Source organism: Lissotriton helveticus, chromosome 5_1, assembly GCF_964261635.1.
Source record: "Lissotriton helveticus chromosome 5_1, aLisHel1.1, whole genome shotgun sequence".
NCBI classification, from domain to species: Eukaryota; Metazoa; Chordata; class Amphibia; order Caudata; family Salamandridae; genus Lissotriton; species Lissotriton helveticus.
The window spans coordinates 308,870,517-308,896,886 of NC_136065.1; the positions used below are offsets into that span (position 1 = coordinate 308,870,517).

General features: G+C 47.0%; 1 protein-coding gene across 22 annotated transcripts in view; it reads left to right on the forward strand.

Annotated features, from left to right (window-relative positions):
- RERE (arginine-glutamic acid dipeptide repeats) overlaps positions 1–26,370 on the forward strand; it is a 1,170,479-nt gene that overhangs the window by 1,012,581 nt on the left and 131,528 nt on the right. For all 22 annotated transcript variants that reach the window (XM_078642320.1, XM_078642327.1, XM_078642330.1 and 19 more), the window contains 3 exons: positions 16,723–16,839; positions 17,588–19,020; positions 19,897–20,119. In XM_078642320.1, the coding sequence (XP_078498446.1) occupies positions 16,723–16,839; positions 17,588–19,020; positions 19,897–20,119 (1,773 nt within the window). The remainder of the gene's footprint in view (positions 1–16,722; positions 16,840–17,587; positions 19,021–19,896; positions 20,120–26,370) is intronic.

Below are 26,370 nucleotides of genomic sequence, written 5' to 3' on the forward strand. Positions count from 1 at the left end.
CTGCTGTGCTTTCTAAATCGCACTCAAAGCGGGTGTTGATCTTTTGTACGGTAGTGGCATTTTCGGTATAGTCCCGGTCCGGGAGCTATCACTCAGTGCTTGACTCGCACAATTTACTGTCGGCAAGAGCTTCTCTCTATCCTTGTCCTTCTCGTGTCTCGTAGGCTGAGACATTATCTTCACGCCGCCGTATACACGCTTCCAGCACTCCTTCAAAGTCGTGCACGCAGTATACACTTGCTGTTGAAGATGAGGATCTTTGTATCCGGTATTCTTTAGGAGTTTCTGTATTATCCTGTAAACCAGCCACATCTCCGCCTTAGATAATAATCCTTCTTCATTCTCCCGGTCGGGAGAGGGAGTAAATGCGACTTACTCTACAGCGCACTAGCGGCCATCTTGCCTCGCCGTGCAGGATGATCCTAATAGCCCCATCGTGGTCCAGACAACATTGGTTCACAGAACTTCTCCTTCTTTCGGAGGCACAACCTATACTCCATTCCATCTCTTCTGACGATGTAGCAGGGACAAGTGATGCATCCAGATCCCTGATCACTTCGCTTAGCAGCATGGCTCCTGAATACTGAGTTCCAAAATCTAGAGATTCCATCTGAATGCAGGGAAGTTCTTTCAAATGCCCGGGCACAGAGTACGAATAAGACGTGCAGGATGAAATAAAAGCGATTCTGTATATGGTGCCAGGTTTCTAAGGTTCAACCTCTAAGATCCTCGTCTCATGAGACCCTTCCTTAGATTCTGCTATTGGCAAAATCTGGACTAGCACATGCGTCAATTAAAGTCCATCTAGTTGCTATATCTCGCTTTAGGAAGGACATCCTCGGGACCATCATTATGGTCCGAAAGAATCATAAAGCAGTTAATGAAAAGCCTATTCCGTACTTTTCCTCCGGTCAAGCCTCCGCCACCTCTCTGGCATCTTAATATAGAGTTATCACAACTCATGAAACATCCCTTTGAACCCATTCATAAAGCGGACCTTAAGTTCCTTTCTTGGAAGGTGGCTCTTCTCTTGGCACTGACATCGGCCAGGAGAGTTGGAGAAATTCAGCCCCTGACCATACAGGAACCGTTTCTACAGTTTAGGCATGATCGAGTGGTTCTTCGTACTAATCCCAAGTTTATCGACAATGTGCCATCAGTCTTTCATTTCAATGAACCTCCTATCTTTAAGACTTTCTTCCCTCTACCAACTACTACAGTGGAAAGAGCTCTTCAGTCGCTGGATATTCAGTGTTGTCCGAAATTTTATCTACAAAGAACAAAAACTAGTCGCAAATCGGCACAGCTTTTTGTATTTTTCAGCGTGCCAAGAAAGGGCTATCCTCTTTCCAAGAGGGGATTGCTATATGGATCTCGAATGCAATCCAGTATTGTAATCAACCAGCAGGAAAACATCTACGAGCATGGGTGTGTGCTCACTCTACAAGAGCAATCTCAGCATCCACTGCTTTGTTTGCTGGGGTACCTATCCAGGATATATGCAGGGCTGCTACCTGAAAGAGTACTCACACCTTCACCAGGCATTACTGATTGGATGCAGCTTCTAACAATGATGTGGCAGTAGGACAAGCGGTGCTGAGGAACATTTTCCAGTGACGGTGAGCTCTCTCCTTCATCCCTCCTTCCTTTCTACTGTTAAACTAAGCACATTTTTATTTCATATGAATGTCTTTTGGTGTGGATGTTTATAATATGATGTTTATCTTGATAAGGGTTTGTTTTTTATGTTTTAAAGTAGATTTAAGCATAGAGTTTCTCTTATCTGTTTGGGGACTAGGGGCTTTTTCAATTAAGGCGTTCTTCCCTACAGATTGACAATTTAAAACGCACTCTTACATTTATTTAAGTACAGAAAAAAGTGCTGCTGACTGCTAGCTACTCTGATTCAAGCATATGAATCTGAGATTTCTAATACTGGAGTAAGAAAATAAGTTAATTACCTGTAACTGTAGTTCTCCAGTATTGGGAGCTTTCATAGATATCACATTCTTTTGTTCCCCTGTTCATCCCTGATGGTCCCTATCGCCCAGAGGGTGGTAATGAGGAATGGGAGGGGTCATCTTTCTCCTTAGCAGACACGCTTGAAGCGCCAGACTGGAGTGGTTTGGACAGCATACAGAAGCACCCTCAACAGAATTCTTTCTTTACTATTCCAGTAGCAGAATTCTTTGTGGAAGGCCTTAAAAAATCATTAAATAAAGACACCATCTCCACTTGAGGAAATCAATCTAATTCTGTCCAAGTTAGTTGGTTCTCCTTTCGAACCTATACATAGATCTTCATTGGAGCACCTCTCATGGAGACCATTTTCCTCATTGCAATCCATCTACTAGAAGGGCTAGAGAATTGCAGGCTTTATTGGCTGATTAACTGTTTACTATTTTTCACCCTAATAGAGTAATTGTAATGACCCATCCATGTTTCCTTCCAAAATAATGTTAGATTTCCACATCTACCAAGCTATTACTCTTCCTACTTATGTCCTAACCCATCATCAACTTAAGCAGAGAGAACTTTCCACTCACTAGATGTGAACAGAGTCAAGAAGTTCTATCTGGACAGGACTAAACGCATCAGAAGGGCTAAACAGTTATTCGTTAACTGTGGTCACATTAAGCAAGGTTCAACTACTTCCAGACAATCTATTGCTAGATGGATAGTAGCATGTATCTGACTATGTTACCAGCTAGCAAGCAGACCTCTGGCTAGTAGTCTAAAGGTTAGTAACACATAAGGTATGCCTGGCTAGCTGTGGAATTAGGGTAGATGAAGGAAAAGGGAAGCGATGCAATATCAGAGAGAGCAGGAAGGAGAAATCCTTTCAGGACGAGAACCCTCACTCACCGTTAGGTGACATGCTTCATCATATGGGTTCCTTCCTCACACCGAGGTGTGGGCTACAACTCCCTGAGGGGAGGAGCTGAGGTGTTTTCTCTTAGATGAGCGATAGAGGAAAGTGAGTGGGGGGCAGAGTGCAAAAAATATATATAGTTAAGTGATAAAATTGTCTCAGTGGATCCACTAAATCTTTATTGGGTGGTCTCAGGGACAAACTTTAAAAGCGAGGACTAGGGATTGAACCAAATATTTCCCTGAAAGAGGTCAATTTGTTTCTGCCTGTAGTAGTCCCCTAAAGGGATCCAGCGGCATTCGTCATGACTCTGCAAGTGTGTTTAAAGAAGAATTAGAATATACTGGCCATCACAGGAAGAGGGCGGTCAGGTTGTCAACAACCCTTGTGCTTCTAGGGGTTTGTCTGTCTGAAAGTCATGATCTTCCATATCTCATCTACCGACATTTTCAAGACCAATAGTGGTGTAAAAGAATGTCTGACATATTTCTTACCTATGAGTTGAGGTGAAAAGGTTCACTCTCCATGCTTTAGGTACGTCTCATAGTGCCCAGCTAAAAGGAAAAAAGATATACATTCATAATAGTGTGTCTGTTATGTGAATATGTGTATCTATCCACATACTTAATGTGTTCTTATTGAATAAAAAACAGCGCAGAAAATGACAAAGATGCCAAGGACTCCAGTGCATCAAGAACGCAAAAAATGATAAACCTGTGCTGGCCTGTATAGTATAGTCTTCAAATGCATCTCATGTCCTAAATTACTGTCATTGGATCGGGCTGTCGCAAGAGAGCCCGATCAGTAGTGTGTGGCAGAATAAGTTGGTTCTTCTGTGTCAACAAGCCGGTGCAATAGTGTATAGCATAACGGTGGTAGGGAGTGCCAGGGTAACAAGGGCTCCGATATAGCTACATCTCTTTTGTTGCTCGAGAGGTATTACCATGTACCGCACTCAGAATTTTGCCAAAGTTAAATGCGAGCCACCATGACCGTGCATGTTTCTAATTGAATCGGTCTAGGGCATGCCTGCACAGTGAATGAGTTATTCTGTTAAAGTGATTGCAGGGGCAGCAGAAACCAGTAACACTTACCTTATTAAGCGTAGTGCACAGCCACCAGATGTCCCGGCGAGAGTGAAAAGCTGAGGCGCCATATTTGTTGTGGTCACATCACATAGTCGGCGTAATATGTCATGTGAGCCAATCTGCTGGGATATGTGGTCCCGTGTCTGGAAATCAATGGGGCGGTAATAAATTCAAACCACGTGATAATGTTTGTGTTGGAGGGGGTGTGCATATTATGTGAATATCTTGATACCCATGTAATATCCTATTGGGCATAATACTGTGATGTCTCGGGCATGTAGTCCCGTTTGCGCAGGATGAGAAAAATGATATACATTCATATTGTGCCAATGTATAGGTGGATAGTTATGATCCATATATGTGGAGCCGGTGTACACATGAAATGGCTGTCAGGTTGCTCATCTATGATCAAATGCGGATAGTCAGGTACTGCATTTACGGGTCTATGAAACTGGGTTGGCCTCATTCACAGAAGAGGGGTGCTTATTTGTAATCTATACAGAGGGCCAGTGGGGAGTGGGAAGGGAAGGTGGGGAGGTCTTTTACATTCCTGCAGAGGGGTGGGTGTGTTGTACTGTATTTCAGGTCACCCACTAGGTATATGATTCCATGTTGTGTGTCTACACTCATTTGTAGGAAGTGTGTTCATCTAGCTAAACTGGTTCATGGAATCTCATTATTGAGCCCTAGTTTATCACTCTTCAGCCTAAACACCCAGCGTTGTTCTCTATGAAAGAGCACAGTTTCCAATGGCCCCATTGTGGATTGTATACTGGGGATTATCTAATACTATCCAGAAGATGTCATTGGCTGTGTGGCGTTGGTCTGCAAAGTGTTTGGTTAGTTTGGTATTTAGTTTCTGGCATCTTGTGGTACTCCTGTGCTCAGTAATCCTTGTTTTCACCTTCTGTGTAGTCATCCCTACATATTGCAAATTGCAAGGGCATTGTAGTAGGTAGATAACCCCTTCAGTGTTGCATTTGGTGTGTCTGTTAAACTTCCAAGGTGTCCTGAGTCCAAGGTCAATTTCATGTGTAGCTCTGGTATATGGGCAGCCCGTGCACGATCCACAGGGGAAATGTCCAATAACTGGGGCAGAGACCACAGTGTAGCTGATGTTTACTGTATCGCCGCCTGTGGTCTAGTATAGACAATCATGTCCCTGATATTCATACTTGATATGAATGCATGCAAAGGTTTTGGTTGAGATCTATTTCCTAGGTTGAGAATGTGCCAGTTCTTGGTCACCACTTTTTTCACAGTGTTCGTTAGGTGGTTGTGGGTGGTCACGCATACCAGTCTCTCTTTTCGGGGTGTAATGTACGTTTCAAGTAGACCATCTCTGTTATTATTCGTTCGTTTGGCTACTCTTTTAATTAGATTTGCAGGGTAGGCTCTCTGGAATAGAGTTGCTCTGTGCAGTGGCGTGATCTTTGAATTTCTCTATCTGTGCAGTTTCTCCTGATCCTGAGAAATTGCCCCACTGGTAAATTGTTCCTCAGAGCCAGAGGTTGAAAACTATTGTAACACATGAGTGAATTCAGTGCCAAAGATTTCTTGTAGAGTTCGGAACGTAGCCCTCTGTATTTGCGGTAAAGTAGGAGTTCTAGAAATGGCAGTGATGTTTTGCTGTGTTCACAAGTAAATCTCAGGTTAATATCCCTTGTATTCAGCCATCCAGAGAAATCCAGAAGGGAGTCCAAATCACCTTCCCAGATGACTAGGATATCATCTAAATATCTCTTCCATGTTCTTAAGTTTTTATTGTATGGATTCTCTGAAGGGTACATGTGTCTTGATTCAAATTCATGTATGTAAATTTTGGCCATAGTGGGCGCAAAGGTGCTTCCCATGGAAGACCCTGATATTTGCCCCAAAAAATCTCTTGGTATTGAAAGGAATTATTCATCTGAAAGAAACAGGTTAGTATTAGATTCCTTACCTTAGAATATCCCCAGGCGTCAGTCTGGATCCGGAAACTTTTGCGTAGCAGTACCCCTGCGCGTCGGTAGGCGTCGTCTGCAGGCGTCCCCTGCGGCTCCGCGTCGTCGGCGTCGTGCGCCGTGATGACGTCGCTGGAGTATATAGACGCCGCCTCCGCGCGCTGACGTCAGTTCTTCTTTTTTCCGCGCCAGTTAGCGCAGATCCGAAGAGCAGTACTCCGGTCTTTTGACCAAGTTTTTTGTTAACTGATTGATCCTTACGGTGCCGGTAGGATGCCCGGTTTCAAGAGTTGTGACGAGTGCGACCGCATGATGTCGGTCACCGACCACCATCGACTCTGCCTCCGGTGTCTGGGCGCGGACCACGACGTGGAGTCCTGCGTCGACTGTCGGGCCTTGACTGGAAAAGCTAGGCGGGAGCGGTCCCGCAAGCTTCTCGAACTCCGGTTGTCGGCCCCGCGTCGAGAGCGGTCCCGGTCCGGTCGGAGGTCGAGGGAGCGGTCGAGGGAGCGGTCGCGGAGCCGCCATGGGCGCTCCGGGAGTCGCCACCATTCCTCCGGCTCGTCAGGTAAGCACAAGAAGTCGGGGCGTCGCCATCGCACCCCCGACTCCCCCCGACGCCCGCGTGCTGCGGCCGGGGGCTCGGGTGACCCCACCCCCGCGGTCCCGCATGGGTCGCCGACGCCGTCTGCCCCACACCTGTCGGTCCCTGGGGAAGGCGCGTCGCGTGAGGAGATCGAGGCCTTCCTCATTGCTATGAGGGCGAGGTCTTCTCCGGCGGGGCCTTCGGCGCCTGCGGGCCCGTCGGTCCCGTCTGGGGGCCCGAGCGGTTCGGGTGCTCCTGCCCCGGCGCCGCCGGTGGCTCCGGCCCCGGCGCCGCTGGTTCCCTCTGGTTCGTCGCCGGCTGGTCTCCCGGCCTCTCCGGCGTCGGTTCCTGTGGGCCAGCCCATGGTACCGCCCCCGCGTGGTGCAGCGACTCCGCCGTCGGCTCCGGCCGGCGTCGGGTCCCCGGCACCGACGCCGCGCGGCGCCACCCCCCTTTCCTCCCCGACTCCGGACTCGGAGCCGGACCGGCGTCGGCCGACGCCGGACCCGACGCCGATGGGGCCTGTTGACCCCGATGTCTATATCGTCGACCCAGAATATGGGTATGACGAGGAGGAGTATGGAGAGGGTTGGGAGGGGTCTGAGGACCCTCTATCCCGTGCCTGCCAGTACGATGTGGACTGGGTAGGTGATCTGGGTGATGCCAGTGGCCTGGACGAGTCGCCCAACCCTGGGTTTGTCTCTCCGTCCCCTGTGGCGTCCGAGGCGGGTGCTGCCTATTCGGTGGTCCTGATGAGGGCTGCCAAGGCCTTACACCTTGAGCTCCCCGTTGCGAAGGTCAAACCGAATATCCTGACGGAAGTTTTTAAACCGCAGTCATGCCCCCAGGAGCCTCTGCTGCCGTTTAATGAGGCCCTGACGGATGTCCTTCTGGGCACCTGGTCCAGGCCCGCCTCTGGTGCGCCGGTTGACCGGAACGTTGCCAGGCGTCACCGTCCCTGCGCGGACGACCCTGCCTTCCTGTCCACCCATCCCTCCCCGGAGAGTCTGGTGATCCAGGCCTCCACTTCGCAGTCCGCATTTCCGTCGGCTCCGCCCGACCGGGAATCAAAGAGGTACGACCAATTCGGAAAGAAAGTGTTTTCCTCTTTGAGTGCTGGGCTGCGGTCTTGTAACACCGCGTGCCTCTTGGGCCGCTACACCCACTCCCTGTGGGATACGGTCGAGGAGTGTTTGCCGCAATGCCCCCAGGAAGTGCGGGACAAGCTCACCCGGGCCTTTGTTGAAGGCCGGGATGCGGCGCGGTACTCGATCCGTTGTGGTCTGGACACCACGGACTCACTGGGACGGGCCATGTCCACTACGGTGGCGATTCGTCGCCATGCCTGGCTGAGATCTGCCAACTTCTCACCAGACGTCCAAAATACGCTTATGGACATGCCATTTGATGGCAGTCGCCTATTTGGTGACAAAGCGGACCACGCGCTGGAGCGCTTCAAGGACTCCAGGGTCACGGCCAAGTCCTTGGGTCTCTCGACCCAGACCCAGCGCCAGCAGACGGGTTCGTTTCGGCCCTTTCGTGGCCAAGGGAGAGGAGGTCCCACACGTGCTGCCAGCCACGCGGCGCAGAGCGCTCCCCAGCGCGGTGGCGCCCGTGGTTTCCGCCGTGGTGGCGGTAGAGGCCAGCGTCGTGGTCAGTCCACGCCTCCCTCCGCTGCGGCATCCAAGCCTTCCTAGTCCGAGCTTTCGGGCTCACGTGACGCCAGTGGGTGGCAGGGTTCGCCATCACCACTCCCGCTGGCGCGCGATAACATCGGACAGGTGGGTGCTGCAGCTTGTCCGAAGGGGCTATGCCCTCCCCTTCGAGTCCACTCCTCCAGCCATGCCACCGCAGAACCACCGTGTGTCGGGGGACCACTTGACTCTTCTGCAGGAGGAAGTTACGGCCCTCTTGGCCAAGGGGGCCATCGAGCGCGTTCCTGGGCCAGAAGTAGGGTGTGGTTGCTACTCCCACTACTTTCTGGTACCCAAGAAGGACAAGGGAGGCCTGCGTCCTATCTTGGATCTACGGAACGTCAACGGCTTCCTCCGGAAGGAGAAGTTCAAGATGTTGACTTTGGCTCAGGTCTTGGCTGCTCTAGACCCACAAGACTGGATGGTAGCGTTGGACTTGCAGGATGCGTACTTTCACATCCCCGTCCTGCCGGCCCACCGGCGTTACCTGCGGTTCACGGTAGGCCACGAGCATTTTCAGTTTATCGTGCTCCCATTCGGCCTTACCAGCGCCCCACGGGTGTTCACGAAAGTGATGGCGGTGGTCGCAGCTCATCTGCGCCGGTTAGGGGTTTCAGTCTTCCCCTACCTCGACGACTGGCTGTTGAAGGCGGGCTCGCCCCAGACAGTCGTCCACCACCTTCAGATGACGGCAGACCTCCTGCACGAGTTGGGGTTTTCCATCAATGTGCCGAAATCACACCTGTGTCCCTCTCAAAAGCTCCTTTTCATCGGAGCGGTTCTCGACTCGGCGCAGTTTCGGGTTTATCCCCCGGAACGGCGGGTCCGGGATATTCAGGCTCTGATTCCCATCTTTCAGCCGTTATCCCGGGTTTCGGTCAGGTTGACGCTGCGGCTTCTGGGGCTGATGGCCTCCTGCATCCTTCTGGTGCATCACGCCAGATGGCGGATGCGGGCTCTGCAGTGGGACCTGAAGTTTCAGTGGGCCCAGCATCAGGGCAACCTATCCGACCATGTCCTGATCTCGGAGGGCACTGCGAGACAGTTGCAGTGGTGGCTTACAGACCGCGATTGGGTCAGGGGCAGATCCCTCTCCCTTCCCCAGCCGGAGCACGTGGTTGTGACGGACGCGTCCCTCCAAGGCTGGGGTGGCCACTTGGGAGAGGCGGAGATCAGAGGCCTCTGGTCTCCGGCGGAGTCCCGGCTCCATATCAACATGTTGGAGCTGCGGGCGATTCGCCTGGCACTGAAGGCATTCCTCCCCTTTGTCAACGGGAGTGTAGTGCAGGTGTTCACGGACAACACCACCGCCATGTGGTACTGCAACAAACAGGGCGGTGTGGGGTCGTGGACCCTTTGCCAAGAGGCTCTGCGCCTCTGGCAATGGCTGGAACGTCAGGGCGTGACTCTGACGGTTCAACACCTGGCAGGTTCTCTGAACGCCAGGGCGGACGAACTCAGCCGTCGGTGCTCGGTGGATCACGAATGGCGTCTGAACTCGGATGTGGCGAGAGGCCTCTTTCAGCAATGGGGAGAGCCTTGGTTAGATCTATTCGCCACAGAAGAGAACGCGCAATGTCATCAGTTCTGCGCGTTGGAGTTTCCAAGACGGCACTCGCTCGGCGACGCCTTTCGGCGCGAGTGGAGTTGCGGTCTGTTGTACGCCTTTCCGCCTATACCACTTCTGCCCAGAGTGCTGAAGAAGATCAGGCGCGACCGGGCCCATGTTATCCTTGTGGCTCCGGACTGGGCTCGAAGGTACTGGTATCCCGAGCTACTCAGCATGACAGTCGGTCCCTCGATCCGCCTGCCCCTTCAGGAGGACCTTCTGTCGCAGCAGCAGGGGACGGTCCTCCACCCGAACCTGTCCAGTCTCCACCTCCATGCGTGGAGATTGAGCGGCGACAGTTGAGGCCATTTGACTTGCCTCCTGAAGTCTGTGATGTCATTCTGGCAGCCAGGCGTCCCTCCACAAAGTCGGTATACGCCTGCCGGTGGAACAGATTTGTGGCATGGTGCACAGCAAAGGCTGTGGATCCCCTTTCTGCCCCTCTATCTGAGGTTCTCCTCTTCCTCCTTTCCCTTGCCCAGCAGGGCTCTGCTCTGGGCACTATCAAGGGCTATCTTTCTGCCCTTTCCGCCTTCTTGAGGCTACCTGATCAGCCATCTTTGTTCAAGTCCCCTATTGTGTTAAGATTCTTAAAGGGCATCACGCACATGTATCCTCCAGCTCCGTTCGTGATGCCTCAGTGGGACTTGAACCTGGTTTTGACTTTCCTGATGTGCGCTCCCTTTGAGCCCCTTCATTCCTGTCCTCTCCGTCTTCTCACCTTAAAGACGGCCTTCCTGGTAGCCATCACCTCTGCCAGGAGAGTGAGTGAGCTCCAGGCTCTTTCTGTTCAACCTCCTTTCTTGTCTGTTCATCCTGATAAGGTGGTTCTTCGGACCAGACCTTCTTTCCTGCCCAAGGTAGTCTCTGCTTTTCACATTGGGCAGTCCATCACCTTGCCCTCCTTCTTCCCGCCTCCGCATCCTTCAAAGGATGAAGAGCGGCTCCATCGTCTGGACCCAAAACGTGCGCTTTCATTCTATATGGATCGCACACGCCAGTTCCGGGTGGATGACCAACTGTTTGTTGGCTACGTGGGTGAGAGGAAGGGAAGGGCGGTACAGAAACGGACCATCTCTCGGTGGGTCGTCCTGTGCATCAAAGCATGCTACTCTTTGGCTCGGAAGGAGCCTCCTGTTGGGCTGAGGGCCCATTCCACTCGGGCCACGGCGGCTACTACTGCCCTGGGCCGGGGAGTCCCTTTGCAGGACATTTGCCAGGCGGCCACGTGGGCCTCGCTGCACACCTTTGCGAGGCACTACTGCCTGGACAGTCAAGTCCGGAGGGATGGCTTCTTTGGCCGTTCGGTCCTCCAGGACTTTCTGGTGTAGGTTGTATTGGTTCGCAGACCCACCACCGGGGTTGGTATTGCTGGGGTATCTATTCTAAGGTAAGGAATCTAATACTAACCTGTTTCTTTCAGATGAACAAGTTACTTACCTTCGGTAACGATATATCTGTAAGAAACAGTAGTTAGTATTAGATTCCTTACCGCCCCGCCCATCCTCCCCGTTCTGCGAACTGATACCTAGGGTTAGGGACATCCCTTTCAGGGCCCTAGTTTCAAATGGCACCAGTGTTGGTTCTCACATGGCTCTGCGTGTTCTGGCGCGGAAAAGCTGTGTGCAAAGAACTGACGTCAGCGCGCGGAGGCGGCGTCTATATACTCCAGCGACGTCATCACGGCGCACGACGCCGACGACGCGGAGCCGCAGGGGACGCCTGCAGACGACGCCTACCGACGCGCAGGGGTACTGCTACGCAAAAGTTTCCGGATCCAGACTGACGCCTGGGGATATTCTAAGGTAAGGAATCTAATACTAACTACTGTTTCTTACAGATATATCGTTACCGAAGGTAAGTAACTTGTTCTTCATGTCTAAGGTAGCGCAGTCCTTGATCAAGGAGTTTGGCGTCATGTCTCCCTCCGTTATTTGATCTAGTAGTGTCTTGATCAAGGTATCATCCTGGGGGTTGTTTGTATATAACGATTCAACGTCAAATGAGACCAGTATGTTTGTTCCTGGGTCGAAGGGGATGTCGGCCAGAACCTTCAGCACATGTTTCTTGTCCTGCAGATAGGACGGCATTTTGATTACAAAGGGGCGCAAGAACCAGTCCACAAACCGCGATATGGGCTCTAATACTGACCCTAAGCCTGACACTATGGGTCTCCCTGTTGGAGGTCTCGTGGGTTTGTGAATCCTGGGAAGAACATAAAAGTATTGTGTTTTCGGGTTCAGGAGTTGGTGAAAATTACTCTCTTTTGGTTATCCAGCCTTCCTCCTTGGCCTTTTCCACCAGGCTTCAGATGGATCTCTGTAGTTTTGCCGTGTGATCATTATGCAGCTTAGTATAGTGTTTTGCATCTTGTAGTTGTCATGAACACTCATCCTGATAATCCTTGTGATTCATGAGCACTATATGATGCCACCTTTGTCTGCAGGTTTAATAATCTCCTGGTCGACTCTCAGGTTCCTCAGGCATATATATCATCTCTTCTTTGGTGATTTGAAAAAAGGGAATTTTGGCAAGGGATTTCCGATTTGCAAAGTCTTTCAAAACTGCTTTCTCAAAAGTAGAGATTTCCGCAGGAATGAGATGCACAGGAGGGTTAAAGGTAGACTTGTTGCGTAAACCTGTGTTGGTGGTAATTTCTGTTTCATCATTCTGGGATTGATTGAAGAAGAAATTCAGTCTTATCTTCCGGGAAAAACTGAGGGTTCCATATCTGTGGTGAAATATTCTCCTACATTGGTCGGTACAAATCCCAATCCTTTGTTGAGCACTTGTGATTCCAGGGTAGTCAATTGTCTCTTGCTGAGGTTGACGATTAGGTCGACTGGTTGCTCGTTGATGCTTGTAAATCATTCGTTACTCGCTGTTCGATCGATGGGTCCCACTGGACCTGAGGTTCTTGTTGTGTCTCATGGTAAGATCTGTTCCCTCTTCTTCTGGTACGTCCCACACAGCCCGACCTAAAAAAGACATTTGGAATGGTGATAGTAGTCTAAAGGCCCATTTCACTAGCGGAAAATCAACCACTACGATTTGGATTAGAAATGTTCCAATCATTGAGATTTGTAAAGCTGCTACCTGTACATCTATTCACACATTCACTAAACACTACTGCCTAGAGTCAGATAGTCTGACAGAAGCCCGACTGGTCAGATATTACTCAGGAATCTTTTTTTAAGATTTCCTCTGTTCTCATTTCTCTTTGACGGTCTACATTTACTTGTGTAGTTACTCTCTTATCTAACAGCTGCTTTGTGTGTGTATGTGTGTAACCATATATATATATAATGCTACTGTGTTCTACAATTTGACTTTCAATGAAGGTCTTACAATGCAGCAGAAAAATGTACATACCTGTAGTCCTATTTCTGCATTACAGGTATCTTCGTTGAAGTCCTAAACAAGCCTCCCCTACTCTTGCTGTTAGTCTCTGTAGACAATCAGAGTATCAGCTATACATAAAACATAACTGCCTCTGGGAGGCATTATGGGAACAGGTACCTCACACGTTTTAGACATAGCCTTTTTATTTTGCCTCTGCCTGTAATGTAGGCCTATTTGAGTACTTTATTACCTTCATGTACATTTTGTAATTGGCCTTGCATTTTAGATGCTTTTCTAAGACTCTACAGTAGTGGTTCTTAAACTTTTTGTCATCTTTGGACCCCCTCTTAATCTTTACTGGTACTTGGAACCCCCACTGAATCATTATTGGATTCCAGTAACCCCCACTGAGTCATTGCTGGAAGCCAGGCACACCCACCCAAGCATTTTCAATGAATTTAACCACAAACCAATGCACACAAAAACAGAAATAAAACATTCATCAGATCTAAATTTTATTTTTGAGAAGGTTGTTGCTTCTCTAATTTTAATTGAGGGCACTCATCTTCCATACTAAAGTCAGTTTGATGCACTTGCACTGCTCCCACAAATCAATTTGAGGATATTAACTTACATTTTAGCTTCCAATATTAATTTCCTTTCACATTTGCAGAACATTTTAAAGTGTTCAAGTTTACATCTCGCTTCTTAATTTATATATACTTTATTAATCTGTTAATATTACATTTTATAAGAAGTGACAGATCCCCCCCCCCCCCCGCCCCCCTCCATTTCTTTCTTCATTTGAACTCTCTTGTGCAATGTTACATGGGGGACCTGGTGTTAGGTTCAGAGCTTTGTTTGTGGGCAGTCAACATAGTACATTTGTGCTTTCTAATTGTCAGAGTTGAGGGTTAGTAAGATGCTATAATGGGTGCTATAACAATACAACATGGAAGATTTTCAGGTGGTACAGAGTGGTTGAGAATTTGTTTAATCATTAAAGGCAGGTGGTCCACTCCTTGAGCGGAGCAGTAGGAGAGGGCATAACTAACAGTTCTAACTTGGATGCCTAGTAGGCTTCTGCTTCCCTGGGTGGGGGGGGGGGGGGTGTTCTTGTTTGCTCTTCTTTTTTTCCCTCTTTTTCTGATAATGTTCAGACTTTTCTTGTCAAATGTTAACATTGTTCCACATCTTGAACCGTGCTTTGCCTCACAGCATGAATTTATTCTTGAAGTTGTTTTGGGATGTTCTTTCTTTTCCTCCAAACACCAACATTCTTTCCTTGACTGTGAAGTGCCTACCTTGTGGTAAGAAAAACAAAAACTTAGGCTCTGAATCACTATCAGACACACTATTGAGGATTTCTCTAAATATCCCAGACAATCAAAGATGGTATTGAATGCCTTCGAAGTGGGGAAGACTGTTCTCGAGTAAAGAAGGTTACTCTTAAGATTCTTCTTACAGAAAAGCCCTTGGGAGCATCAGCCTTCCGCCCCACCTTTGCACTCTGAGGGTCTCCCTCTCAGACGACAGCATCAGGCTACTTTCTTGTGCGGTTGTCTAGAACTTGCATAAAGAACAGCAGTTGTACTGTTTCCACTGGGAAGAGTCTAAATGTCAAAAGAAATGAAAACATCGGGGTGCTTCCAGTTGAAAAAGAGACAACCATTGCCCTTTATGCTTTTCTGTGTGAACTTTGTGAGACTGAGGGGGTTCCTGGAAATTTTAATTGAAGCGTTGCAGGGTTTCTTTCTAGCCGTCATTTTGGACCTTAGTTTCAGAGGTGTCTTTAGACACATACGGAGGACCACTGGCTGGTTCTTAAAGCTGAGGTGCCTGTTGAATTTACTGTACTGCTCACTAACCTCAGAATGACACCAGGGTCTGTAGATGTGAGTGCCAATATGGCTGAAAAGCATATGTTGCATTGGCTTTTATTATTTATTTTCTCACTGATATGCACGTTTGTACTAGCCCTCACCATCTTTCATCAATTTCCCTAAATTGAATATGGTACTCGGCCATTGGACTATGTAACTGGGTCAGTACAACAGATGTTGTTTCCCAATTACTTTTTTGCTGAGTTTTTCATTTTTAAAGTAATATCTTCAATTGCCTCTATTGAGCTCAACAGGTGTTCCCTTAAGAGATTTCCACATTTTGTTAGCTTTGATTTTTGCCTAATTGCTCTTTTATTGACAAATGTGACACTTGTATGATTTTTGCATCCATGTTCCATCATTGTCTCTGAGAAGCAGATGCCGTTTGCCTGTAAACTTTGTGTAGTTAGCTTTTTGCTAGGCTTTGAGCTTCATTGTTTCCTCCTCTATTGCCGTCCTGAGACTCTGGAGCCCGTCCCTGACCTTGCTTGTGTATGGACTCCCCAGAAACTCAGAGGCACCCAGAGTTTTAAAAGTCATCTCATCACCGTAGACTGCCCAACAGTATTTTAAACTGCAGTGAATCGATGCCCACATTGGGCAAGATGTAAAATAAACCATATTTCCTCTTTTCTCTTTGATAAAAGTAAAACCTCTGCTTCAAATTGTAGACTTTGACTAGTGGTCATGCAGTAGTTGTATCTCAAAATGATTGTGGAATCACAGCTCTGACAGGGCTACCAAAAATAACTGTCTCCGTTGAAAGTCTTCCTTCATATGCACACAAGACCTGGTGAGGAAATTAAATTGAGTAACCCCAGTGCTGAGATAGCTACACTGGTTTTCGCAGTAGGCTAGCAAAAAATTATTTATCTATCCTATATTCAAACTATACATGTGAACAATTTAATTTTCTTTTTTGCACCTGGACTCTCTAAGGTAATGTGACCGACGTTAGAAGTAAGGACTTAACCGACACGAAACCAGGAAATTCAGGACTTTAGTTACAGACCCAGTCTTTCTCCATGGATGAAAACTCCTACCACAGTAAATAAGATATATGATAGACTTCTAGCTGCAAATGTCTTACCTTAGAATATTTCCCAAACGTCAGACTAGATCAGGAAATGTTTGAGCAGTATCTGTCTGCGGTAGATGGGGTCGACCTCTATGGATGTGATGTGCACAGTTTCCCGATCATTGTATTAATCATAAACATATTTTGAAATGGGTTAGGTACCTAGTGTTACTTATTCTTGTTAGTACTTAGGTTGTTTTGTACTCTGTGAAATTTCTTATTGTTAGTTTTTGCTATGTTTACTGAAGATGTCATTCAAGTCTTTTCTTACCGAACATTTATTGTTATGCTGTGTCCACTTCTAATCTTCAGCCCCCCTCCTTTCAGCTGTGCTGTTCATGCAGGCTACAGCAGAGAGTGAAGATCCTTTTGGATGCCAACAGTCTCCCACCTAGTATCTAACCCCCAATACAATAGGAAGAACATACAATCTCACTTTTGATATTGCTAGTTGGTACCTACTACTCAGCAGGTCTTGGAAAAAACCTGAGAGGGAGGGACATGTCTTTCTTATGCTTTTGTGCAATTGGGAAATATGTTTTAGATGGTTAGAAACCAGTTCAATAAGTATATGGGATCTAAGTAGTTGCTAGCACTCATATACATATGTATTTGTTTGTTATTCAGAAGATCGAGGAGGTGTCTTCACCACTAAAGAGCATTAAACGTCAGCGAGAAAAGGCTGAGTTGTCGGACACCGAGGAACCAGACAGGACAGGCGTGAAGAAATCGAAACCTCAAGAAGTGAGTTCAGTGAGGGACCTGGCTGGACTGGCCATCAGTCCTGAATGAATCTGTACCTTTGGCTTGAATTAATTTCTGGAAGATGCAGAAGAGTAGAGCTAGCTGACAGTGGGCCCTGTATACCAGAGCAGGATGCCACTTGCAAACCTTTAAGGGCATTACTAGGGTTGCCGTCTGTGTTAATGTATGGGATCAAAATTCTCCCCTTGCCCTTGGTGTGGTTGTTCATTTATCTACTGCATCCCACACAGTCTGAGGTATTACTTATAGAGTGAGTGAGCTGGGTAGGCCCCTGGACATGTTTCTTATTTTGCACATATTTTGCAAACAGATTTGAATGAAGAGTTGATTGTGACTGTGCTACTCAAGGCTGGTGGGACATGGGTCAGATTGTCTTTGATTTACCTACTTGTGAGCTTTCATTATCATGAAAATTTAGTTGAAGATTGGGCACCTCAAGACATTGATTAGTGATCCCAAAACATCACAAAGATGGTTATTGTACCTGAAAATCCAGCTATGCTCTGCCATGAGCTTACAGGCTCATGATACAGTTGCTGAGGCCCCGACATTCACTTTTCAAAAACCTTTACCTGGGTCCACTCCAGACTGTGATTACCCTGTAGCATGATCTGAGTAAACTGCTTAGCTTGTTCCCACATTCCCTCTGTAAATGCACTTTGTTTACCTATTATCTGTCTTTGATAGTTCTAATGTCTTTCTTTGTACTTGCTTTTCTGTTCACCAGGATATTAGTCGGCCAAATTCACCATCAGAGGGAGAAGGTGATGTAGAAGGCGAGGGAGAAGGGGAGAGTTCAGACAGCCACAGCGTCAACGATGAGGGAAGCAGTGATCCCAAAGACATTGACCAGGATAATCGGAGTAGCTCACCAAGTATCCCCAGTCCCCAGGACAATGAAAGTGACTCTGACTCCTCTGCTCAGCAGCAGGTTTTGCAATCACAGCTCCCAACTGAAGCACTGCCGGTTCAGAGTATGGCCTGCTTACAACCTACACCATCTGTGTCACCAGTATCTGTGCAAGTGCTGCCAGCTGTTTCTTCAGCACAGAGCATTCCAGCTGTACCCTCGCAGATCCCGTCATCAGTGGTTCAGCCCCCTGCTGCAACTTCTGCACACACTCATATCCAGCACACCCCAGTTCTTCACCCACAGAGACTACCATCACCTTATCCTGCCATTCAGCCTTTAGCAGGGTCTCAGCCCCAGGCTTCTCCTACATCCCAGTCACAGCCAGCTCTCCATGGGCAGCAACCTCTGCATGTCCAGCTGCCTCCTCTTCCACATAATGTACAAGCTCAGCCCCACCTGCAGCACCCTGGTCCTCCACAACCATTCCCTGTTACCGCTCAGTCATGTCAACCTACGATCTCCCCACAACATCAGACTCAGGCACTCCCTATACCTCCAGTGCAGCAAGTGGCTCAGCAGCCAGCTCTACAGATGCAGTCTTTACCACCCTCATCTCAGCCCCCAAGGGAACAGCCTCTGCCTCCTGCTCCCATGGCCATGCCTCACATTAAACCTCCTCCCACCACCCCAATACCACAGATGCCCACTCCACAGTCACACAAACATCCTCCACATCTATCAGGGCCATCTCCATTTTCCATTAATTCCAACCTTCCCCCACCACCAGCTTTGAAACCCTTGAGCTCCCTTCCTGCTCATCATCCTCCATCCGCCCACCCACCTCCCCTTCAGCTGATGCCACAGAGTCAGCAGCTCCAACCATCACCAGTTCAGCCGCCTGTTCTTACTCAGAGTCAAAGCCTGACACCTACTACAAATCACACTCACACTGGCCACCATCCATTCCCACCACAGAACCCCATGCCTCAGCATCCCTTCATTCCTGGAGGGCCAACATGCGTTACTCCTCCATCCTGCTCTTCTGCCTCAGCTCCTTCTTCCATGACTCCTGTTTCAGCTCCTTCGCCTGTGCCCTTGTCGGTGGTAGCATCTACACCCAGTGGGACTCTTCCAATTGTGACATCCCCTGGCTCCTCTTCTATTCCCTGCACTGTGCCCCCCATCACAATCAAAGAGGAGGCCCCAGATGAGATGGAAGAACCAGAGAGCCCCCCAAATTCACCACGAGGTCCATCTCCAGAGCCCACTGTGGTGGACACACCAAGTCACGCCAGTCAGTCTGCCAGGTAAGAAGTACTATTCCAGACCAAACTGAGTTAATGTTAGTTAGGACGTGTTTTAAGCAGCTTCCCTTTAAGTTCGAAAATTTAGATCTGTGCTCAGTTTGCATACCCGGTACAGAATGGAAACCATTGAAGGTTGGCAAAGTTCAAAAAGGCCTTGGAAACTTGGTCTTAAGGGAAAATATTCAAGAGTTTGGAAAGCACAGGCAACATGATGAGAATACAGACTCATGTTATGTTGGTTGACTAACCCAGAATGTTGGTTAGTGTTAAGGAGGTACCTCAAAGGTGTTCAATGTGAGTATTTACTCTGACAAAACAATTATTCTATGATAAATCAGTGCTACAATCCTACGCCTAATGTAAGATATCTTCCATTTAAAAAAGGACAAAATGAAGATTATTCACTAGTTCTGCTTGGGAATATAGTGTGAGTGCCCTATTGGACATAGTCACATACAATATTGAACCGATCTTATTCAGTTATCAGTCATTGGGAAAAAGTACTGAGTCCATTTTTTTTGCAGCAAGGGGCAGTACCTTGGTGCAGACAAACTGTAATTTATTTTCCCTGATACTGGTAGAATTAATTGTTTATTAATGGCAGCCAAATATAAATACTTATGTTGGCAGCTCTTTTGGGCTTCTCAGAACTTTGGTGGAAATGATGAAATCCGCACTCTTGCCCAAGCTGTCCTCTCTTGCCATCGAGTGTAATTTCAGAGGTATATTGTGGGAGTTAATGTATGAAAGCACCCAGTAGTGTTTAGGTATTCAAGAGAAATAGCAAGTTTCTTGGGTGTTCATCAGTCAATGTTCGCCGTCCTTCAGTTTCAGGACACCTTTTTTCCACTTTGTTGCATTTGGTTTCTATTGCAGGTTCTACAAGCATCTGGATCGGGGCTACAACTCATGTGCCAGGACTGATCTGTACTTCATGCCACTAGCTGGATCCAAGTTGGCAAAGAAGAGGGAGGAGGCTATCGAGAAAGCAAAGAGGGAAGCAGAGCAGAAGGCCCGTGATGACCGGGAGCGAGAGAAGGAAAAGGAGAAGGAGAAAGAGAGGGAGCGGGAAAGAGAGAAAGAAGTGGAGCGAGCTTCGGTACGTTCTATTGCACGAGTCAAAATAAGCATTTAGTTTGTGGGCATACCTAAAAATGGGCAAGAATGTAGAAAAAGCCTAGTATCTATAATACCTCCTGCTGCCTCGCTCATGCTGTTGCATATTTCTCAGATGCTACAAAGTCATGTGAACCTGTAAACTATTCAGTTTAATTAGACGTGTCATGGGGCATTACATTGGTGATACAGTAGTCCTCCCACTTAACCCTTATTTCTTCATATTGGATTCTCCAGTGAGTTATCAATCCAGAATTACATCCCAGGCTATGTCGTCTCTGAATACATTATTTGTGTCTAACACTAAATTCCATTGTCATAATTGAGGTGAGCAAACTATTATTAAGCAGATCTTCTCTGATGTAGATATTTAACCTGGTCTAAAGACTGGGAGCAGTATCTCTTTTAGAATCAGAACAGCCATTCCCTCATGACAGAACCTTCATTCTAGGTAAAGAAAATGTATGCTCAAAACCTATAGTGAGGAATTTCCAAGTAATTTTTTATTCGAATTATTGTATACTCCTTGCAACCGAACAGACCAGTTAACCCAAAGTACCATTCCATTATATTCACTGCTTAATTAGAGTTCCTCTACTGTTTTTCATGTTTTAACTGCACAGGTTATCTTGTGGTTGCACTTTTGCGCTGCTCGTAGCTATTGTCCATGTTTTGCTAATCCCCCACCATCTTGAAAACTTGTAAGCAGAATGCTTTGCACCAGCGATCTCGACAAGTTCAAAATTAAATTAAACATTAAAAAAAAATCCATAAAACTAGGATTGTCCGATACCCTTGAATAGTAGTAGTGGAGTATCTGCCCGTGTGTTATCCAAAGACACATTTTTTAAATATTTGATTGTGTAATTAATTTTTTAATTTTGAACAGAAAGCATGCATCAGGCATTTTTTTTGTTTTTTACATTTTCCTTTTCTTTCTCCCTTGCTTCCTCCTTTTTTTCACTTCTCCGCCCACCACCTTGAATTGGCAGTGGCAACTCTTTGCACTGACCAGTAAAGGGCTTCTTTTGATTTGCCTAAATTTGGGTGCAGTTTTGTGCATGTCCACGGAATTCAGTAGACCATCAATGAGATCATGTAAACGCTGAAAACACGCTGGACCTCTTTGGCGAAGGATCAGAGCACGAATTCAACGAGGGCCGAGGAAGAACAAGAAGAACTTGCCTCCATTCCAGAATCTGACTCAAGAGATGGTAGAAGACTTGCCACAAGGTCAACATCCCGTGAGTACCGAACGCCCCTTGACCCAAACTCCAACTCAGCCGAAACCAAAGGCTTCGGCCCATCCCCCGCTTTCGGGCCTCGGTCGGCGAATACGAGATGTCTGACTCCTGTCCTCCGGCTTGGCACCGAAACACGTCACTAAGCCTTCCAACTCTGTATCGAGTCAACCAAAGTCTGGCACCAAGCTGAAACCTTCAGGCTCGAAGCCGAAAACCACTTCGGAGCTGAAATCATTGACACCCAAAACAAAGCCTCCTTCAGCACCGAAACCTTCAGCATTAAAAAGTCATTCTACCTTTGCACAGAAATCCTCCATGCTGAAACCTAAAACTGTTCCTCTGAAGCTGCAGGATCTGGTTTTCGATGCCCCAACACCCAAATGAATCAGAGGACTTTACCATATTCCTTTGAAGAGGAAGAATGTAGGTACTAACCCCTCCCCTCCTCCACCATGTTCCTATGCACCAACTTCTCCACCGTTGCAGCATTTACTGATTACACCAACTAACTCCACCACCACCTGATGATTGGGGGGTGGGCGGGCATATTTTACCAATATACCCCTGGAAGGATTATAACACGGATTCACCTACAGATAATGACCCAGATCTTTACCCTGCAAAGGCTTCCCCTCCCAACGACAATGTAGGATATCTAGATTACTTGCTTAAGTTGCAGAATATCATGGGATACAGTTACACAAGGAATCTCTAGAAAAAGATTTCCTATTTGAAATACTCAGTCGCACACCAAGGGCTACCCACACTCTGTCTATGCTTCATGGTATGATGAGACATGCTGATGATATCTTTAAAGATCCAGTGTGTGCTCTCGCATTCTCACCCCCAGAATTTTTAAAAAATATAAGCCTGCTACCTCAGATCCACTAGACTCCTTGGTGGTCTCTAATGCTCGTAAACGGGCCAATTCACAGAATACAGGGGATGCTCCTGTTGCAGACAGAGTCAAAACTATTAGACGCCTCCGGTAAACGAGTACCCGCCAAAGCAGCAAATCATTGGCGCATTGCCAACCCCTAGGTCCTGTTAGCCAGATATGATAGGGCACACTGGGACAAAATGGAGCAGTTGCAACAACACCATAGGGCACACTGGGACGAAATGGAGCAGTTCCTACAAAACCTCCCAGATGAGCACAAAGCAAAAGCCTAGGATTTAGTCCAGGAAGGGAATCTCATATCCAGTTCCTCAATTAGATGCGCTGTAGATGCTGCAGAAACTGCAGCTAGAGAGATCAACACTAATGTGTTATTAAGGAGACCTGCATGGTTGAGGATTTCTGGTTTCAAACCAGAAGTAGATCATTAGAAAGAATGAAAAAAGACACAGAAGTAGCAAAGTCTATGGGAGCTCTGCAGTCTCCCTCTAATCGGGGCTCCTTTCATTGCTCCTTCTACCGGGGAGGGTCGAAAACCATGTCCTCGGACAATACTGTTGCCTCCTACAAAGGCAAAAGTCAATCTTCCTCTACAATTCCTTCCCATTTGGCAATCCATCACCACATACAAATGGGTGTTAGGAATTATCCAACATGGTTGTCTGGAGCTTACCAACAATCCTCCAAACATTACACCATGTTCTCACATAATGTCACCAGAACATTTACATCTACTTCAGCAAAAGGTCCAGTCTCTCCTGTCCAAAGGAGCCATAGAACCTGTGCCCTTACAACATCAAGGGACAGGCGTGTACTCCATGTACTTTCTCATCCCCAAAATGATGACTCTTTGAGACCTATTCTAGACTTCGGAGAACGAAACCTCTACATGCTTTCAGAGCATTTCCACATGGTGACACTTCGACAAGTGCTCCCACTTCTACAGCAGGGCGATTTTATGTCTAGTGTAGACATAAGATCCATATTTTTACATTCCAGTACATCTCGCTCTTCGCAAAAACCTCAGATTCATGATAGCAGGTCATCATTACCAATTCAAAGTACTACCGTTTGGAGTCACCACTGCTCCCAGGGTATTTACCAAATGTCTGGCAGTAGTCGCAGCACATCTGAGAAGACACCACATCCATGTCTTCCCATACCTGGACAACAGACTCAACATAAGCCAGCCCTTACCAAATGTGTCTCCAACACACTCAAACCACTATTCACCTACTTCACCAATTAGGGTTTACAGTAAATGCGTTGAAGTCATCTACAGCCTTCCAACACACAAACTTATCTGGGAGCCACGATAGACGCTCAGAAAGCTCTAGCCTCTCCCAGTACAGCCAGGATTCACAGTATTCAGTGCCTTCTCACTCAATTGCAGCCTAACCAATCATTACCAGCAAAAGTATTCATGCAACTGCTGGGGTGATGGCATCTTGCATTATAATTGTTCCCCACGCAAGACTTTACATGCGTCCCCTTCAAGAATGCTTAGCAAGTCAGTGGAACCAGTTGCTGGGTCAGTTGACCGATCTAATGTTGGTGGATGGCCGCACCCATCGCTCTCTGCAGGTGGAACCCACAAAATGTATCCAAAGGGCGACCCTTTCTCGACCCTCTTCCATACACAGTGCTAACAGCAGATGCATCGCTCACTGGTTTGGGCGCTCACCTAGAAAGTCACGCAATCCAAGGATTATGGACTCTAAAGTACAAGAGCCTCCATGTAAATCACTTAGAGCTACTAGCAGTGTTTCTAGCTCAAAGCTTTTCAAACTCACCTAATAGGCAAAACTGTCTTAGTCCCCTCAGACAACATGACAGCTATGTACTATATACAAAAACAGGGGGACACACACTCTTTCCAACTGTCACGCCTAGCACAAGACATTTGGAAATGGGCCATACATCACAACATTTGTTTCCTAGCAGAACATCTTCCAGGAGTAAACAATCAAATTGCAGACCTTCAAATATAAGCCTCCTAAAAGTAAGGATAATGTAGATAACCTGGAGCGAGAAATTTCAGACTGGCGAAGGAAGGCTATTGACTCTCATGCTCCCCTAAAAACTCAAACCTCACGCATTGGGTGACATGAAGCACCTAAATGGTTTACGAAAGAGTTAAGATCAGCACGTCGGGGAGAGCAGAATTGGCGTAACTCCTACTCACTTGAATCCAAAGAACACTATCAAATTAATCTCAGGAACTACAAACACGCCATTATGGAGGCATTTATTTTTTATTTTTCTCCACCACGTGTTGAACTCAACTAACGAAACCAAAGATATTTTCAACACAGTAATGGAATTATCAACTCCTGATCGTGTTACCCCATTAATTCCCACTACACAGAAACTCTGCAATGACTGAAGTAATGTTTTCATTGAAAAAATAGAGAAACTTCAGGAATCCATAGGTACCAAACATCAAGAGGTGGGAAATTGGTTTGAATATACCAACAATGACACCATGACCACCCTCCTGTGCCTAAGCCAAGACCAACTCTTGGAGTACCTAAACAAAATAAAATCGGGCTCCCCAAACGATGTCTGTCCATCTGAAGTACAAAAATCCATCTTTAAAGCATTTCGAAAGATCATTCTTTCTCTTCTGAATCTATCCTTAACCAAGGAACAGTTCCACAAGCTTTTAAAGAAGCAGTGATTGTTCCACTTCAGAAACAACAAGGAGTTGACCCCACAGAGGCTGGATAACTATAGCCCAATATCCCTCCTCCCTTTCTCGGCCAAGGTGTTGGAGAGACACGTAGCAAAGACTCTAAGCACCTTTATTGAAAAAAACAATTTTAGACTCACATCAGGCAGGTTTCCGCGCAGCCCACTCCACTGAGTCCATTATTTTATCTGTAATGGATGACCTAAAGGGGAAGGCAGATGTAGACAGAACTCAAGCATTGATTCTCCTGGACTTGTCTGCAGCTTTCGAATCCCGTCAACCATGACATCTTGGTGGACCGACTGGCTGCAGCAGGTCTCAGTGGCACTGCCCTGAACTGGTTACAATCATTTCTTGCGGATATAAAACAGTCAGTTTTCCTTTCCCCGTACAAATCTGGCACAGTAAACTTGAAATGTGGAGTACCACAGGGCTCATCCTTATCCCAGCATCTTTTCAATATATATATCCTCCCTCTTATTGTCGCGTTACGTCAGAGGGGAGTGCAAATCTACAACTATGCTGACGATATGCAGCTAGTCTTCCCCATCAACGAATCTACAGATTCCCAGAAATTCCTTAAACAATTCCATGTTGTTCATCAGGAATTGGATGAACAAAAATCCACTAAAACTCAATGCAGGAAAAAAAGAAATCGTCATACCCAACAATAAACTATAGCATAAGTCCCCCGCCCACTGGCCCACCGAGCTAGGCCATTCTCCTGCATTAAAAAAAAAATCGATAAAAAGGCTAGGCATACACATTGACTCAGAACTAAAAATGAACAGCAGGTAGGAGCGATCACCTACACCTGCTTCTTTCAACTAAGGAAACTGAGGAAAATCTGAAGATTTTTCAGCAGAGGCGCGTGTATCCAAATCGTCGTCTCCTTGATTCTGTCAAGAATTGATTATGCTAAGTCAATATACCTAAGCCTTCAACGCAATCAGATACATCGTCTGCAGCTAATACAAAATCAGGCAGCCAGAATTATATACCAACAAGGCAGACAATGTCACATCAAGCGCTGCTTTAAAACCGACTGTATCCTGTTTAAAGGCTTACATGGGACTGGCCCTAAGTAAATTTCTCAAAAATCCATAAGTACACCACCCACCGTACTTTAAGATCCATGCTCATGAACTTCTTAGAGGTACCAAATTTTAGACTCAAAAGAACAGGAGGTTCACACTTCTCAATATTCTGACCCAAATTCTGGAACGCTCTTCCGCCCCCACTGAGACTTGAGTCAGCCACTCCTGACATAACATAACCTTCTCAGTAGACGGAGAGAGCAAATCCAGGAGTGGGAACATCATACCCAGATTCTCCTTCCCTACTTTCAGGAATGGAGATTTCCTTACATAGGCATGTTTGCCACAGATCAAAATGCCCCA